This window comes from Phoxinus phoxinus (assembly GCF_949152265.1).
Source record: "Phoxinus phoxinus genome assembly, chromosome: 24".
NCBI lineage: Eukaryota > Metazoa > Chordata > Actinopteri > Cypriniformes > Leuciscidae > Phoxinus > Phoxinus phoxinus.
In genome coordinates, this window is record NC_136899.1 from 1,827,299 (window position 1) to 1,846,609 (window position 19,311).

At 32.6% G+C, this 19,311-nt stretch overlaps 1 protein-coding gene across 1 annotated transcript in view; it reads left to right on the forward strand.

Annotated features, from left to right (window-relative positions):
* The window catches only part of scn5lab (sodium channel, voltage gated, type V-like, alpha b), a 164,169-nt gene extending 146,252 nt beyond the window's left edge, over positions 1 to 17,917 (forward strand). Inside the window, exons 22-27 of the mRNA XM_079602016.1 lie at positions 4,849 to 5,121; positions 7,764 to 7,817; positions 7,898 to 8,039; positions 8,112 to 8,212; positions 9,254 to 9,524; positions 12,659 to 17,917. Coding sequence (XP_079458142.1) covers positions 4,849 to 5,121; positions 7,764 to 7,817; positions 7,898 to 8,039; positions 8,112 to 8,212; positions 9,254 to 9,524; positions 12,659 to 13,890 — 2,073 coding nt within the window. The 3' untranslated portion in view covers positions 13,891 to 17,917. The remainder of the gene's footprint in view (positions 1 to 4,848; positions 5,122 to 7,763; positions 7,818 to 7,897; positions 8,040 to 8,111; positions 8,213 to 9,253; positions 9,525 to 12,658) is intronic.
* The last annotated feature ends 1,394 nt before the right edge of the window (positions 17,918 to 19,311 follow it).

Sequence of the window (19,311 nt, forward strand, 5' to 3'; positions counted from 1 at the left end):
AAATGGGTCCATGGCCAATTCTATTATAGTCAAAAACTCGAGAGAGGAACCATTGTCAAAAAAATGTTGTCCACCACTCTTGTTCATCCAAAACAAACTACAATATAGACTCAAGGTGTTAAATACCGGAATTATCCTTTAAAGAACCTTTCGTGGAATGTACAGTATATTACATAAAGGATCTTCATAGAACCATCGATGCCAAAAATAACCTTTATTTTTACTTTATATTCACTTTTTATAAATGTAAGCAGCCTTTAGAGACTTAGTTCAAAATAAAGTGAGCTTTCAGTGACCATTTGTGTCTCAGTGTGAAGAACATTTTAATAATCTAAAAAACCCTTTTCCACTATAAAAAATCTTTTGTGCAATAAATGTTAAAGGTTATTTGTGGAACCATTGATTCTAATAACTTTATTCTCAAGAGTTTAGTTGGTTTAAGATGGTGTCAAAAACCCCAAACCCCTTTAAAACCATCAAACCAGACCAACTAACCACTTTATGCTGGTTTAAGCAATTAATTACATTAGATCGTTTGAATAGCTGATTAAAATCTCAATTGTGAGTTATAAAGAAAATATCTGTGGGTGTGAAATAATGTTCAGGTCAAATTTCACTCAAGATCAAGCTTTTATTTTAGGACAATTAAGTTTTTTTTTCTATATTATGACATTTTCATGACAATTAATCACATTTTCAACCAAAAATCTCAAAAAGATAATGCTAATGTATTTAATTGGCAAATTGTTTATACATCATGGTAGTGTTTGTTGATATTAATAAAAATGCTGATATTAGTTAAACATTATTGTATTACATTAATGAGAATCACAAAAAAAAGTTTTATTGTTATTAATAATGCACAATGCACAAAACAATCATAATGGTCCTAAATAAAGCTTATATTACTTTATTCAAAGTGCAATTAAAAAAAAAAAATCTGTGATATGTGACGTGCTTTCATCAGATTCACCATCAGATGAAATTTTATCATCAGATTTTTAATGATCATGTTTTTGTCTGTGTTATTTACTTCTGTCCACCAGTACTCCCACTAACCCACATCTAAACACCCCGCTGATGTGAAGTGTCTTTTTACAGCATTAGTGTTTTTTTAAAAAGCTTCCATCTCTGTGATATACTCACTGCACTTTTCTTTAATCAAATCTGATCCATTTAATCTTCATCCAGAATGATTCTGAAGGGAGACGTCTCGGCTTTTGCTGGAAGCTTTACTGGGGAAATGGGAAAGACTTTCCAGTATTGGCAAATAAACTGGGATTATTTTGTCATGAAATCCTTATATAAAATTACATAATTAATGCAGTGACATTTTGAGTGGATTTGAATAAAATAAAGAATAAAATAAATATAAATGTATTATAATTACAATATTACATAATACAGTGACCTTTTGAGTATATTTGAATTATTTAAGAATAGCTAAATAAAAATGTATTATTATTAAATGATCATTTTATACATCTACTGTCTCAAATAAACCTGAAATAAACTATCCCAAGGAGAACTTCTGGGCATTTTCTTGTTTTCAGTGTTACATTTACAGTGTTATCTTTCTTTTCCTTCTCTTGTATGTATTAATTTGTTTGATTTTCTGTCAGTATTACAGGGTGTTGCTGTGATGTGTGTGTACAGTAGTGTGTGTGCGGTAGCTTATTAAACAGCCAGATGATGAAGCTAGTTTCTGTCCGCTGGGAAACACCATCAGTATTCTGGATAATTGAATGTCAAAAATGTGCTTTTAGCTTGTGGGAAGCCAGTGCCGCCTCGTCGCCTGCTTGTTTTCTTCATCACTCACCCACTCAGTGTTATCTTCATCTTCATCCAGACAACACCGTGCTCATAGGCCTGCATGCTGAGCTCGGATATTATTATACTGCACATTTCATCCACTGTGATATTTCTGCCATTTAACCATTTAAGAACATAAACATGCATACGCAATAATAAAAGTTTGATTTAAAATGGATTAAAGAAACATGGAAGCTTGTTTTCACCATGGCATTTAAACAAGGTAATTGGAAAAAGTCAGAATTGTGAGATTTAAACTTACTATTCTGAGTTTTTTTCCCCCAATATTCTAAGTTTACATCTTACTTTTCTGATTTTTTTCTTATAATTCTGAGTTTTTTCTCAGAATTCTGAGATGTAAACTTGGAATATTGAAAAAAAAACTCAGAATAGTGAGATGTAAACTTGCAATATATATATTTAAAAAAAACTCAGAATAGTAAGATGTAAACTTAGAATATTGAAAAAAAAAACAGAATAGTAAGATGTAAACTTAGAATATTGAAAAAAAACAGAATAGTGAGATGTAAACTTACAATTCTGAAAAAAAATCAGAAAAGTAAGATGTAAACTTAGAATATTGAAGAAAAAAGTCAGAATAGTGAGATGTAAACTTAGAATATTGATAAAAAGTCAGAATAGTAAGATGTAAACTTAGAATATTGATAAAAAGTCAGAATATTGAGATGTACACTTAGAATATTGGAAAAAAAGTAAGAATATTGAGATGTAAACTTAGAATATTGAAAAAAATGTCAGAATAGTGAGATGTAAACTTACAATTCTGAAAAAAAAATCAGAAAAGTAACATGTAAACTTAGAATATTAAGAAAAAAAAGTCAGAATAGAGAGATGTTAACTTACAATTCTGAAAAAAAATCAGAAAAGTAAGATGTAAACAGAATATTGAAGAAAAAAGTCAGAATAGTGAGATGTAAACTTAGAATATTGATAAAAAGTCAGAATATTGAGATGTACACTTAGAATATTGGAAAAAATGTCAGCATAGTGAGATGTAAACTTACAATTCTGAAAAAAAAATCAGAAAAGTAAGATGTAAACTTAGAATATTAAGAAAAAAAGTCAGAATAGAGAGATGTAAACTTAGAATACTGAAAAAAGTCAGAATAGTGAGATGTAAACTTACAATTCTAGGGGGAAAAGTCGGAATAGTGAGATTTAAACTTACAATTCTAGGGGAAAAAGTCAGAATAGTGAGATTTAAACTTTGAAATTTAAAACAAATTCAGAAATGCAAGATATAAACGTACAATTCTGGGGAAAAAAATCATAATTGCGATATATAAACGTACAATTCTGAGGGAAAAAGGTCAGAATTGCGAGATATAAACTTAGAATTATGAGAAAAGAAGTCAGAATAGTGAGATGTAAACTTTGTCAGAAAGAAAAGTCAGAACTGTGAGATGTAAACTCGAGTTTATAACTTGCAATTGCAAGATCAAAAGTCGCAATGATCGTTTTAAAATGTTGTCCCGTGGCGGAAACAAGCTTCCATAGAGAAATAATAAGAAATCAATCAAAAAGAAATATGCTTATGTAATGGTACAGTGTGATTTGCTGTTAGTCTGCAGTTCTGTCCAGATTGAATGGCATTGGTTTAGATTTGCACGCTCAGTGAAAGTGAGTCTGAGAGGCGAGGAATTCCCCGTCCGCTGGCCGTAAATCTGGAAAATCATATTAAACTTCACACCGCTTTAGAGCGACAGCAGAGACACACACACACACACACACACACAGCCTTTAAAAACCAGCTAAACCCGCTGAATGCGTCTCAGCACTTTTATATCCAGCTAATATTTCCTGCATGTTGACAATAATATGGTGTTGTGGTGATTATTCCTAGGTTTATTTCACACAGTGTTCAGAAAAATGTTTGCAAAGCATGTGCATTTAATATTAATCTGCGAATCTCACGAAACCTGTCGAGGATGTTTCATTTCAGCCTAAAATATATACAAAAAATTACATAAAGAAATTGAAGCCTGAAGTTGCATTTAAATCAAAATATTTAGGCCTAAATTTAAGACTTACATATTTGAGTTGGATACAAATTTTCATCCATTTATGCTGATTCTAGGAAATTGGAATAAATGCATTTTTGAAAATGTTATTATTTAAATCAAATCAAATAGTTGCAATATGAATCACAATGTTTATTAGTTTATGTTAAAACTGTGCAATTCATATGCATTGAAATTTTATATGCAATTACAATACATAAATCTGGTTATATTCTTATTTACTTATTTTGCGTTACTGTAATGAGCATTTTTGCAATGAGGCTTTTTGTCATAAAAATAATGTTTTATTGCTCCTAAAAAATTATTATTTTTAATAATAATTAATTAATTAATATGAAATAAAATCAATTAATAATTATTATTTAATCTTTTTTTATAACTTAAAGTTAAAATAATAATTAAAATTAAATTAAATTAAAATTAAAATAATTCCAAAAATTAAAATCTAATATGTATTTTAATTATTAAACTGAAAAAGTGTAACATTACTCCTAAAAACTGATTTGCATGCAAATTATGAATAAAAATGTGATGTAGACTTGACAGCTTTTGTGAGATTCTCTGTTAAATTGGCAAAAATATGCCAATTTATTTGATGTATTGTAAATTAATAGTGAAAGATTCTTAGAAAATGTTATCATATTTGAATATGAAATATGAGGTTTTAATATTGAGAATATCAAGTACTTTCAAAACTGCTAAATGCATTTACTTTGGCATTGAAATACTTGTTTTAATTGAATGTGTAGTGAACTCATATCCTCTGATGCATTTAATCCTGTAGAGTTCAGCTTTTAATAATGTTCATGTTTTATGAATGGCTGTAAATGACATTTAAACTGCCTCGTCACATCACGAGTTTGAGATCGCTGACACGAAAGCATAAATGCCAATCGCCAAAGGCCATTCATAAATCACGATCAGAGCGCGATTGACAGCGCCTGGTGTGTGTTGACTCCGGTGTGAAGTGTGTGTGTGTTGTGTGTGTCTGCAGGTGGTGGTGAACGCTCTGATCGGGGCGATCCCGTCCATCATGAACGTTCTCCTGGTGTGTCTGATCTTCTGGCTCATCTTCAGCATCATGGGGGTCAACCTGTTCGCCGGGAAGTTCGGGCGCTGCGTCAACAGAACCGGCTTCATCTACAACGCCTCCGACATCAACAACAAGTCCGAGTGTCTGGAGATGAACAACACACAGTTCTACTGGACCAAAGTCAAAGTCAACTTCGACAACGTGGGCGCGGGGTACCTCGCTCTCCTGCAAGTGGTGAGCTTGTACACTTTCAGCTGTAATGTTCATTTCACATCTTTAGTCAGTCAGCTTCATGTATACAGGCGGGACACTACAGGTGAATAGGGTCAAATTTTAAAGTGATAGATATCACCATGAAACTTCCTCAGTTGATTACTTACACAAGTTCATAAAAAAAATGTATTACAAGTTTTTTTAAATTTGTATGTTTAATTATGCAAATTAGGCATTATCTCATTAAATATGCGCAATTTTGCTTATACAATATTTTTTAACAAACAGGTTTTTTTACGGTTTTAGTTCGCTACAATAACTCTGGTACATCTACAATATTGAATCACCTAAATTTTTTCATTGGTTTTCCACATAATCGGCCATATCTTAAACTGGAACGACTTCCGACTCATTTCTCCAGAGCGGGTCACATTTACTCATCCTCAAGTTGTTTCAAACCTGTATGAATTTCTTTCTTCTGCTGAACACAAAGAAAGATATTTAGAAGAATGTCGGTAACCAAACAGTTAACTGGTCCTATTGACTTCCATAGTATATGTTTTTCCTACTATTGAAGTCAATGGGACCAGTTATCTATCCCTTTAACTATATATATTGTCTTCAAAGCAGCTTTACAGTGACAATAGCAGATTACAGTAACGGAGATTGTGTTGGCTTTACAGCAGCTCTAGAAATTATTCATTTTAACTTTAAGTTGGACAAGTATGGGTGACGTGAAAAGTCGATCAAAATATTTATTTTAGTTAAAAATTATACGTTTTGGGAGCAATAAAAAAATTGTATGACAAAACGCAAAAATGCTTATTACTGTAATGCAAAATAAGTAAGATTTATGTATTTTAATTGCATATAAAATGTCCATGCATTTGGATTACACAGTTTTAACATACAGGTGCAACTGGAAAAATGAGAATATGGTGCAAAAGTTCATTTATTTCAGTAATTCAACTTAAAAGGTGAAACTAATATATTATATAGACTCATTACATGCAAAGTGAGATATTTCAAGCTTTTGATGATTATGGCTTACATCTTATGAAAACCTTTTCACAATATTCAAATTTTGAATTTGGTGGTTTCATAAGCTGTAAAATAATAAACTTTCACTCTATGATGGTTAAATTTAGCAGTTTTTTACTGTAAATTGAAACTGCGACCCGTTCCTCCTCTACTTTTGTGGGTTTTCTTCCGGCCACTTCCCACCTCCGTGTGTCCGAGCGCGCGGATCAATCAACAAGTCCGTGAGATTGATATTTAGCCTTTATCCTCAACTTTGAGCTCAGCAAGAGCTTCTGCACTTCATTCTTCAGTTGAACTTAGTTGATGCGGTCGCCTAGCAACAAGTCACTTAACTCCTTTCATCACCTTCCTGTGCCTGCGCCCAATACAAACCCTTCATTAATTACAGTAACCGAGGAGAAAAGACCAACCGTAGGGATTCACAGGACATCCACATTTCTACTTAATTAAGCGTTTCTCTCCTGCTTTTATTAGAAATCTTATCCTTGATGATGAGTACAAAAGATGCAAAGATAACAAGAGCATAAGTGAAAGAAAGTATTACTAATCTTTTGAACTCTCTAACTTTAAGTGCTTGTGATAAGTTGGATAAGTATGGGCGACATAAAAATGTATTCAAAATATTTAGTTATAAAAAAAAACATTCATTTTTTATTATTTTATATAAAATATACAGTTTTCATGTTAGCTTAAATAAAATATAAATTTGATTGTACTTGAATTTTTTTTTTTTTACTTTAAGTTGGATAAGTATGAGTGACATGAAAAGTGTATAAAAAATATTTAGTAATTGAAAATAATAATAAAAAAGTAGGAAAATTGATTTTTGATATCACTTCATATAAATTTTTTATTATTTCAATGGATATCAAATATACAATTTTCATGTCAGCTTAATAATTGAAATTGCACTTTTTTATTATTCAAATTAATTAAATTATTAATTACATTTTTCAAAGCATGTGCAGCATGTTATTTAATATGTATCTGTGAATCTCATGAAACCTGTTGAGGATGTTTAATTTCAGCCCAATATATATATTTTTTAAAAATGACATAAAGAAATTGGAGCCTATTTCCAACCATTAAGATTTTTTTATAAAAAAAAATGTTTTTAACTGGAAAAGTATGAGTGACATGATTTTTTTTATAGATATTAAAATAATAAAATGTAGTAAAAAAATTTTTTTATGCCACCCAGTTTTTCAGCTTAATAATTTAATATATATATATATAAACTATTGGTGACTTGAAAAAAGTATACACATATTTATATAAAAATGTCACCCACACTTTTTCAAGTTAATGTTAAAAATAATAATTTAAATTAATATTAAAAATAAAATAAAGTATTTATGTGAATGCGTCATAATTTAAAGTCGGCATGAAACTATTATGCTCTATTGTGCCGTCAGTGAAACGCACAGAACAAATGTGGGCGGGGCTTGATTGTGTCTGTGAGGAATTGATTGGACGGTTGTGGTTTGCTATTGGCTGATCTCATGTGAGTGACAGGTTCTAGCCCTGCCCTCGTCATCAGAGAAGAGAAGCTGCCCGAGGAAGTTATTCTGATTTAAGATGACCAGAAACTTGATTTTAACACTATCTCTCTTCTTCTCAAGGCCACGTTCAAGGGCTGGATGGAGATCATGTACGCCGCCGTCGACTCGCGATCCGTAAGTATCCCAGAAATCCCATATTGAAACCCTTATGGAAGTTATGTCTGCTTATTTGAGTGTCTGTAATGTGATGAAAGGTGGAAGAGCAGCCCATTAAAGAGAAGAGCCTGTACATGTACCTGTACTTCGTCATCTTCATCATCTTCGGCTCCTTCTTCACGCTCAATCTCTTCATTGGTGTCATCATCGACAACTTCAACCAGCAGAAGCGAAAGATAAGTGTTGAAGTCATGAAGGGTGTCGTGTGGTTATGAGACGGTAATAATAACTGCAGTGTTTGTCTGTACTTAGGTGGACAGGACATCTTCATGACAGAAGAACAGAAGAAATATTATAATGCCATGAAAAAACTGGGATCCAAGAAACCTCAGAAGCCGATCCCGAGACCTCCGGTGAGTAACGAGCTCAGAACGTCTCATACCGATCATAATCAGAAATCTGGCAGATTTAAACCTGAGATTATGACTTATTATATTATATTATATTATATGTAGTATAATGACCTTAACAAAAATATACATTTGTTATGGCACCCACGCCTTTTCAGCATAATTATAATTATATATATATATATACATACATACATAAATAATCACATAACATAAAAAATATATATATATATACATACACACACATAAAATAATTATATATATATTTATGTTATTATGTGATTATATATTTTAATTGTATATATATATATATAATTATTTTATGTGTGTGTATGTATATATATATATATTTTTTATGTTATGTGATTATATATTATATATATATATATAATTCATATATATAATCACATAATAACATTTACATTTTTTAATATATATATATATATATATATATATATATATATATATATATATATATGTATGTTGAAATAAAAATGAATGTTGTATAATGACCATGCCATAAAAATCGGAAATTTAAAAAATATATATATTTGTAATATTATTATTTATTTTTTAAATAATTTTAATGACTATAATTTTTTTTAATAGTTTTATATTCATGCTAGTTTTTCATGTCAACCTCACTTTTTCAACTTAATGCTAAAAATAATTATTTAAATTCATGTTATGAATAAAATGAAGTACAACAAAGTCTTAGACACACAAATATCAGCCTTTCTCAGTCTCGGATGTGTATATTTTAAAATTCTGTATATTAAAAATAATAAATGTAGTAAAATGACCATGCAAAAAAAAAAGTTTGTCATACCATAAAAAGTAAAAATATATTTTTTATATATATTTTTTTAAATAATTGTAATGACTATAAAAAAATGAATTTTTCATGTCACCCTCACTTTTTCATGCAAAAAATGATTGTTTAAATGATCATTCTGAATAAAATGAAGTACAACAAAGTCTTATATGAACAGCGCACACACATGTTGCCTGAGTTTGTGTGTGTGTGTGTGTCGGTCTCCTCAGAACCCAGTGCAGGGATTCTTCTTCGACCTGGTGTCCAAGCAAGCCTTCGACATCATCATCATGTTGCTCATCATCCTCAACATGGTGACGATGATGGTGGAGACGGACGAGCAGTCTCCCAGCATCGAGTACATCCTCTACTACATCAACCTGGCCTTCATCGTGGTCTTCACCGCCGAGTGCATCATCAAGATCATCGCCCTGCGCTGCTACTTCTTCACCGTCAGCTGGAACATCTTCGACTTCGTGGTCGTCATCCTCTCCATTGTGGGTAAGCGGACAATACCACAATACATAAACACTCATTTAATTTCTTTAGCTGGTCACCAACTCGTCAGCGACAACGAAAAATAAATCAACTTATTCAACTTATTTACACTTTTTCAGCTTATTAATTTAAAAATATATATATATATATATTAAATTGTAAATTGAGTTGGGAATCTGTGGCATAAAAATTGTAAAAATAATGTATTTTTAATAATGTAAAATAGATGTTTAATATTATTTCATATTATGCATCTTAAAATGATTTCAATGATTATAAAATATACAATTTTCATGCCACCTACACTTTTTCAGCTTAATAATTAAAATATATATATATTAAATATTAAATTAAGTTGGGTATCGGTGGCATGAAAATTTATAAAAATTGTAAAAAATAATGTATTTCTAATCATGTAAAATAGCCTAGATGTTTCCTATTATTTAATATTCTGCATCTTAAAATTATTTCAATGATTATAAAATATAAAATGTTCATGCCACCTACACTTTTTTAGCGTAATAATCAAAATATATAGTAGAATGTAAATTATTTAAATTATTATTTTTAACCATAAGTTGGATTAGTAAGAATGTAAAAATATTTATTGTTATTAAAAACAATAAAATGTAGGAAAATAATTTTTTTCATATTATTTAATATTATGCATCTTTGAATTATTTGATTGTAAATGATTTAAAAGTGATTAAATTAATTATTAATAACTGTAAGTTGGACAAGTATGGGTGACATGAAATTATAGTTATTAAAAATAATAAAATAGAGTTTAAAATTATTCATTTTTAACTGTAAGTTGGATAAGTATGGGTAACATTAAAAATCTATCAAATATTTATTTTTATTCAAAATAATAAAATGCTGTAAAATACATGTTTCATATGATTTTATATTATTATAATGACCATACAATATACAACTTTCATGCCACATACACTTTCTCAGCTTAAAATTTAAATATATATTAGATTGAAAAACTATATTGAAATATATACATTTTTCATGTCACTCACATGTCACTTACAAAATATTTTTAAAATATATTACTTGAATCATATTTTTATGTTAAAAATAATAATGTAATATAATAAGCAAAATAAAGTAAAACAAATGTTAAATATTATATTTGTGTAGTTTTATATATATTTCTGCATATAACAATTGTCAAAAAAGAATTAAATTCTGTAATATGTCTCTTTGTAATGACCTTGGCATTACATCTCAAGGTCTAAAGACATTCAGTGCAGTTTTGTAGCACTTCACCTGCTAATAAACAGTCATCCGCTGCTTAAGTGAAGCAGCGAGGCGTTTTCCAGACACGACCCTGGCGAGAGCGAGAGAAAGGTCAGAGGTCAACCGCGGCATCTCTATTAAACGGGGCTGGTTTAAGGTGAAGGTAATTTGAGTGATCGAGGCTGTCGGCTGCTGTGATTGGCCAGTGATGGAGCTTCGAAAGGCTTGACGTGCCTCAGTTTCTCAGCAGGGTTAAAAGCTTCGTCTCGAATGTTTAAACGAGCAGTTTAACTCCTAACGACTTCACAATTAATCAAGAGTGCTCATGGTTGGTTATTGGTCTATGACGTCTAGACACTTTTTTTTTCAGCTTAGTAATTAAAATATGTATTACATTGAAAAACTGTGAGTGACATGAAAAATGTACACACATATGAAAATATTTCTGAAATATATTACTTAAATCATTAGTCACTCACAATCACCTTAATGTTAAATACTATTATTAGATACAACTTATGATTTAAAAAATGTATTAGTAAATGTAGAAATAAACTAAAATCAATACATGCAAATCAGGAGTAAGTTTTATTATAGTTTTCTTAAGAATTTTGAATGAAGTGTTTTTATATATATATATATATATATTTGGGGTGTAACAATACTCTCATATCACGATTCTGAACTCACAATACAATATTATTGTGATACTCAAAGACATATGGAAAAAGATTAACAAAAAATGTCCTGTTGATTAAAATGCTAAGTTTTATATTACGAGTGTAAATGAATAGACTTGGACTTGCTGCTGAAACCCAAAGCACAGACAATAAAGACACCAGAATAACAATATTCATGATTCTGAAGCTGAAAATATTAAATTATTTTAGACTAATATGCTTGTGCTGTCACTGACTAGATATATTTAAAATAATGTCGGCCACTTTTTACTGGTAACATCAGATATTTGGCATTATCAGGAGCCACAATTGCATTATTATACATTATATTCAACATTATATATAGTAGTTTAATGCAGTGCTGACACTAAAACTCTGAAAACTTTCTCACAGTTATTTTTATTTTGTGTGAATTATCCACAATACATATTGTTGCATTTTTGTATTGCGATATATTGTGACACGATATATTGTTACACCCCTAATATATATATATATATTAATTAGTTTCCATGTTCATTTTAGTGTACTTTTAAATCTGTTATGTGCTTTTTCATTTTATTATTACATATTTATATATGTGTACTTATTTTTATTTCATTTTCAGTTTTAGTTTTTATTTCCAGTTAATTATTTTACTGCTTATTTCAGATTATTTCCATGGCAACGTTTCCAATTTTCAAACTAGTATGTACATTTAATTCGATTATTTTTACAGTTGATGCGAACCAATCGTTGTTAATTGCTGAAATGTAATCTTCTCCTCTAACCGGTGTCTCTTTTTATTTTTATGCCACCCACAGTTTTTCAGCTTAATAATTTAATATATATATATATAAACTATTGGTGACATGAAAAAAGTATACACATATTTATATAAAAATGTCACCCACACTTTTTCAAGGTAATGTTAAAAATAATAATTTAAATTAATATTAAAAATAAAATAAAGTATCTATGTGAATGCATCATAATTTAAAGTCGGCATGAAACTATTATGCTCTATTGTGCCGAATGTGGGCGGGGCTTGATTGTGTCTGTGAGGAATTGATTGGACGGTTGTGGTTTGCTATTGGCTGATCTCATGTGAGTGACAGGTTCTATCCCCGCCCTCGTCATCAGAGAAGAGAAGCTGCCCGAGGAAGTTATTCTGATTTAAGAGGACCAGAAACATGATTTTAACACTATTTCTCTTTCTCACGGCAGGAATTGTTCTGGCGGACATCATCGAGAAGTACTTCGTGTCGCCCACGCTGTTCCGCGTGATCCGCTTGGCTCGCATCGGGCGGATCCTGCGGCTCATCCGCGGCGCGAAGGGGATCCGCACGTTACTCTTCGCCTTGATGATGTCTCTCCCCGCGCTCTTCAACATCGGCCTCCTCCTCTTCCTCGTCATGTTCATCTACGCCATCTTCGGCATGGCGAACTTCGCCTACGTCAAGAAGCAAGGCGGCATCGACGACATGTTCAACTTCGAGACGTTCGGGAACAGCATGATCTGCCTTTTCCAGATCACCACGTCTGCCGGCTGGGACAACCTCCTCAATCCCATCCTGAACAACTCTCCCGAGGAGTGCGACCCGGACGTGCCTCACACCGGGACTAACGCTCGGGGAAACTGCGGGAATCCCTCCGTGGGAATCACTTTCTTCGTGACCTACATTATAATTTCGTTTCTAATCGTGGTGAACATGTACATCGCGATCATCCTGGAGAACTTCAGCGTGGCGACGGAGGAAAGCACTGAGCCGCTGAGCGAGGACGACTTCGAGATGTTCTACGAGGTTTGGGAAAAGTTCGACCCGGAAGCGACGCAGTTCATCGAGTACTCGAAACTCTCGGACTTCGCGGACACGCTTTCCGAGCCGCTGCGAATCGCCAAACCCAACAAAATCAAGCTCATCAACATGGACCTGCCGATGGTGAGCGGAGACAAGATCCACTGCTTGGATATTCTCTTCGCCTTCACCAAACGCGTTCTGGGCGAGTCGGGAGAAATGGACGCTCTTAAGCAGCAAATGGAGGAGAAGTTCATGATGGCGAACCCATCTAAGATCTCCTACGAGCCGATCACCACGACTCTACGGCGGAAACAAGAAGACGTATCCGCTACTATGATCCAGCGCTCGTACCGGCGCCATCTACTGCGGCGGCAGATGAAACAAGCCTCGTTGCTTTACCGCCAAATCAACATGGCGGACGCCGATAAAGACGACGACAGTTTGCCGGAGAACGAAGGCCTTATAGTCGCCATGATAATGGAGAACTACGGCGCCGAAGTCACGGAGACGCTGTCGGCTACGTCGTCTCCGCCGTCGTACGATAGCGTAACGCGAGTGACTAGCGAGCTTTTTCACGCTCTAATCCCGGAGGCCACGAACACGGACCTCAGCGAACCCTTTCCAAACACAGACCGAGATCGCGAGACGTTTCTGTGACGCCTTTTCCTTTGTTTACCGAATGTACCATAGCTCAACGTCGAAGGTTTTTGTAGACTGTTTTGATTTCTCTTGTGGTTGAAGATACAAAGGGGAAAGTTGCTTTTTGACCATGCACACCTTCACAGTTTGAATGCATGAATGAGATTGCGTAGTTGCGATTAATGATCATATATAACACATTTTATTCAAAGAGGTCTTACTTAAAATGGCGTGATTCCTTTCAAGATTTGAGATTACTCGTAGAAGACTCTTAGTGGTGGTGCATCCATTTTAATGTTATCTGTCTGTCACACGTTCATACTTCATCTCGGAAAGCATGACGATTACCTCTTTGTGTGTCGCTAGCGATGAAAAGGCAGCGGTAATAATTGGCGCGGTTGTTTGCACTTTCCGTTCGCTCACCATGTTTTTCCGTCGCCCGTTTGCGCTCGGCGTCGTCGCTATCGAGACGACTAGACAAAGACAATCAGACATGCACCAGAAACGGTCACTCGCTTAAAACCTGCAAACGATTGCACACGCTTCTTTTCAAAACCACACATCTGCGTTTCTATTGTGAAGTGTTTATTTTGCATGAGAAAAACTGCATGGTACGGAGGGGTTACAAGAACACTTTCTTTTTAAGGCTGAAAATAATTGTTTTGCACACGTTCAGCAATAATTTGCTACATTTAGGTAGAATGATAATGATATTTATTGGAATTAAAAAGGTGTCAAAGTTTCTACTGTACGGGCCTCCAGCTGTAACTGTGGCTTATGTTACTAGTGACGATTATAGCACATGTGTTTTTCTATCTCGAACTGACATTAGGAGATCAGTCCGCTCGAGCGCGGGTTGGCAGGTTTGGTGAAGGGCTGTTTTATGTAGCAATAGATCCCAAGTGTGCCTGCTAGAACTAAATCCTGTGTTTATCACTCATCTTTGCTCATGCATTTCTGTTGCTGTTTGTAAATCATCCGCGGACTCGCCGAGAATAGCATCAAACTCAAACTGGCGTGACTTTACGGAAAAATGAAGCACTCGTTTGATCAGAGATTCTTTCAAAAACTTACTTTTTTAAAATCATATAAATCAATTCATTTGAATCAATTGTGATGCAAGCAAACCTTTCCAGATATCACTACTGTTCAAAAGTTTTTTTAATTAGTACTTTTATTCTGCAAGGATGCATTCAATTCCTCAAAATTGACAGTAAAGACATTTCAATTGAAATGTAAGAATCTTACGACAACACATATTCATTTTTTTTCAACATTGATAATCATAAATGTTTCTTGAGCATCAAATCATTCAAATAAATCTCAAACTTTCTATTCATCAAAGAATACTGAGAAATAAAATGTATCACGGTTTCCACAAAAATATGAACTGTTTTCAACACTGATAATAATCATAAATGTTTCTTGATCATAAATCATCATATTAGAATGATTTCTGAAGGATCATGTGACACTGAAGACTGGAGTAATGATGCTGAAAATATAGATTTGATCACAGGAATAAATTACACTTAACTATATATTCATATAGAACACAGTAATAATATTTCATATTTTTTACTGTATTTTTGATCAAATAAATGGTGACTTTCAGAAACATTAACCTTGTGAACAGTAGTGAATATGATGCCACAGACTGAGTGAATCCAACATTAGCTCTGAGATTTGTGTATTACCTTCACACGTGAAAGCGGAGCTCGTGTTCTGTTGTGTGTCGTCCCGATGAACTGTAAATAAGTCTCAGATGTCACTGTGTACATGTGCACAGATGAAGCGGCACTTCACGCGGCTTTAATTTACAGGAAAACTGATACGAGACCTGTGCAAACTACATTTACAGCCCTAAAAAACACACAAAGCTCAGCGGCTGAAATAAACTCCAGCTCTGTGGATTCATTGTTAATGCAGTTTCTCAGTTTGGGTTTGTTTGCATTCGATTTGAACACATGTTAATATGGACCGTATTCAGGCTGGATGCCATATTTAATTGGGCAAAAACAAGGCAGTGACGGCAACACACAGTTAAAATAATTAATATGAAAATCGTCTGAACAACGCAGTCTGAGACATTGAGGCTCATTTATTAAACACCAATGCATTTCTATGTTCACTTGAATTACATGCAGTTTATAATTATTTTAGGGTATACAGATGAAACTGGAAATATGAGAATATGGTGCAAAAGTTAATTTATTTCAGTAATTCAACTTAAAAGGTGAAACTAATATATTATATAGACTCATTACATGCAAAGTGAGATATTTCAAGCCTTTATTTGTTATAATTTTGATGATTATGGCTTACAGCTTATTAAAACCTTTTCACAATATTCTAATTTTGAATTTGGGGTTTGCATAATCTGCCATAATCATCAAAATTATGACAAATAAAGGCTTGAAATATCTCACTTTGCATGTAATGAGTCTATATAATATATTAGTTTCACCTTTTAAGTTGAATTACTGAAATAAATGAACTTTTGCACCATATTCTCATTTTTCCAGTTTTCCATATATATTTTCTTTCTGATAGATTTTGCATCTGGGGTCACAGAAATTATTTACTCAGAAACTGATGCATTGAATATCTTAATTTTATATGCATCAAATTAAATATGGCGTCCACTGCCGAGAGCTTAAAAAGCCCCTAATTTGGATTTAACACGCAGACATTTCTGTCCATAAATCAGATGTCATTGATGTCACAGCGGAGACGGCAACATAGAGTCGGCCCAGATCCGGTGCGTGTGGATCACATGCTCAACATGACATCATAAATACATCTTCCTGGTTTTATAGTGAACGATTCATCCAAATGTAAAAACTTTCCTGTAACGCGGACTAGATCGATCAACTGCAGAATGAAAAGGGCCAGATTCATGTTGACTATACGCAAAACGAATGATATGCATGTTAAAGTAATGAGGAACGAGCTGATTCTGGAGGTAATGAGCAACATCTGGACTGTGATGAACTGCCTTCGGTCAAACTGTATTTGCACAGGAGAGGAGCCGTACACTTCTGTGGGAAGCCGAGATGTTCACTCGTTTGACGTGATGCTTTCGGACGCCGCAGATTTGCTCTGACGTTCAGATCTCCTTCTGTTGAACACATTCTGTCCTCGTCCGACGAAGCCAAAGAGTCTTTCCTCATTACTGTACCTAAGACTGCTCAGAACGAGGCGCACGGCTCCGGTGCGAACACGACACGAGCCTCAAACTCAACTCATAAAAACAGGATCTTCATAATCAGAATCAGAAGCATTTCTAATTCAATTCGACTACTTTTAGTGAGACTTCACACTGTTGAATGAATAGAGCATTATATAATATATTGCATTCTACTTTGTAAAAAAAAAAACTTGAACCTTTTAAAAGCTGAGACTTTTTCAATTTTGCCGATTAAAAACATTGGACAGACATTAAATTTAAGTTTATTTTACTAAAATAACAAAACAATTTTTTTTTAAGGCAGAACCTTAAATGTAAGATTTATGTATTAGAATTGCATTTGTATCACAGTTTAAACAAACAAACTAATAATCTTAATGTGATGAATATTTGTCAGTCACACATACATGAACCTGCTATATTAAAAACTGCATGCGTTTTAACACAACAGCTTTATATATTTATCATCAATAAATCCAATTTCTTTCAATCTCATACATTTTGACTAATTGAATATTGCTTGTTTAGTCATAATTTAGCCATGTTTGTACTTTTAAACCTATACATTTTATTGTTTTCACATTGAACAAATTTATTCTGATTTTAAACTATTTTAATAAATGCAGTTTGAAAATATGATTTAAATAAAAACAAATAGTTAATAATAAATTATGCCATGATTTATTTCAGTTATACACAGGAGAGGAGCCTTTCGTGACAAATATAAATCGCATGACGTTTATTAGTTTGTTAATGTTAAAACTGTGTAATTCAAATGGATGAAAATGTGCAATTCAAATAGTCTACATAAATCATATATATATATATATATATATATATCACAGTGAAACAAATGTTGTTTCGACTTAAAAAGGTACGTTTTTGTGGTTATATTACTCGTCCTTAAAATTTTAAGTTTAGTCAACTCAAATATTCAAGTTGTCACTTAGTACAACTTTACTTATCAAGTTGACTGAACTTAAAATTTTAAGGCTGCACAAATACATAGTATTTTAATACATCATATTATATATATACAGTATACACTGTTTCAACTTAAAAAAGTATTTGTGCTGCCTTAAAATTTTAAGTTTAGTCAACTTGATAAGTAAAGTTGTACTAAGTGACAACTTGAATATTTGAGTTGACTAAACTTAAAATTTTAAGGACGACTAAAAAAAAATGGACTTAACTTAAAATTTTAAGGCAGGACAAATACTTACTTTTTTGAAAAGTTGAAACAGTGTGTATATATATTTATATATATACTATGATGTCTTGTATGAAGTATTTGTGCTGCCATAAAATTTTAAGTTTAGTCAACTTGAAAAGTAAACTTGGATATTTGAGTTGACTAAACTTAAAATTTTAAGCACAAAAACTACCTTTTTAAGTCAAAACAACATTTGTTTCAACATTTATTTTGAACATTTATTTATGTTCAACCTGTTTAAGTTTAAAAAGTGTATATATATATATATATATATATATATAATGATGTCTTAAAATGCTGTCTATGTCGGCCGCTCGCATGTTTCAGAACAGAGCCGGAGTTATGTTAACCTTATAATAAGTCCCAGATCATACGCGTTTATGAAAACCTCAATAATCCGACATAATTTCAGGAGGTTCCCGTGCAGAAAGATGGTTCTCATTAATAATCCGAGATGATTTAAAGGGAAATCTGTGGGATGGAAACATGTTCAATGAAGCCGAGAGCGCTGAACTATTATTGCCAGCCGAAAGCATCACATTAAATGAAATATTCAATTAACAAACACAAAATGTTGAACTTTATGAGCGTTTCATCCCATTGGTTCTGAGCTGTACAAACCCTGTCGGTAAATCACACGCGTGGATCTAATTGGCTGCCGAATATAATCGAATATTAACGAATGAATGTACCTCACGCCTCGTCATCCATCGTCTTTATTTTTCTTTTCATGCATTGATGCTGAAGTTCTGAATTAATATGATTCATGCATATGTATTTTATTACCCACAAATTAAGCACAGGGAAATTTTTCTATCTACTGTTTGTTTCGAAACAATACAAATTTGTGCAATACAAGAGCATATTATGTCAGATATGGTAATTAAAAGGCATATTTTATCTATGCTTTATATATATATATAAATATATACATGTATGTAATGTAAAAATATGAGTTATCTTGAAGCAAGTGTATTTTATAATGTAGACTTTGCTGTATTTACTTGCTGTTTTTTATTTAGATTTTTTTTTTTTT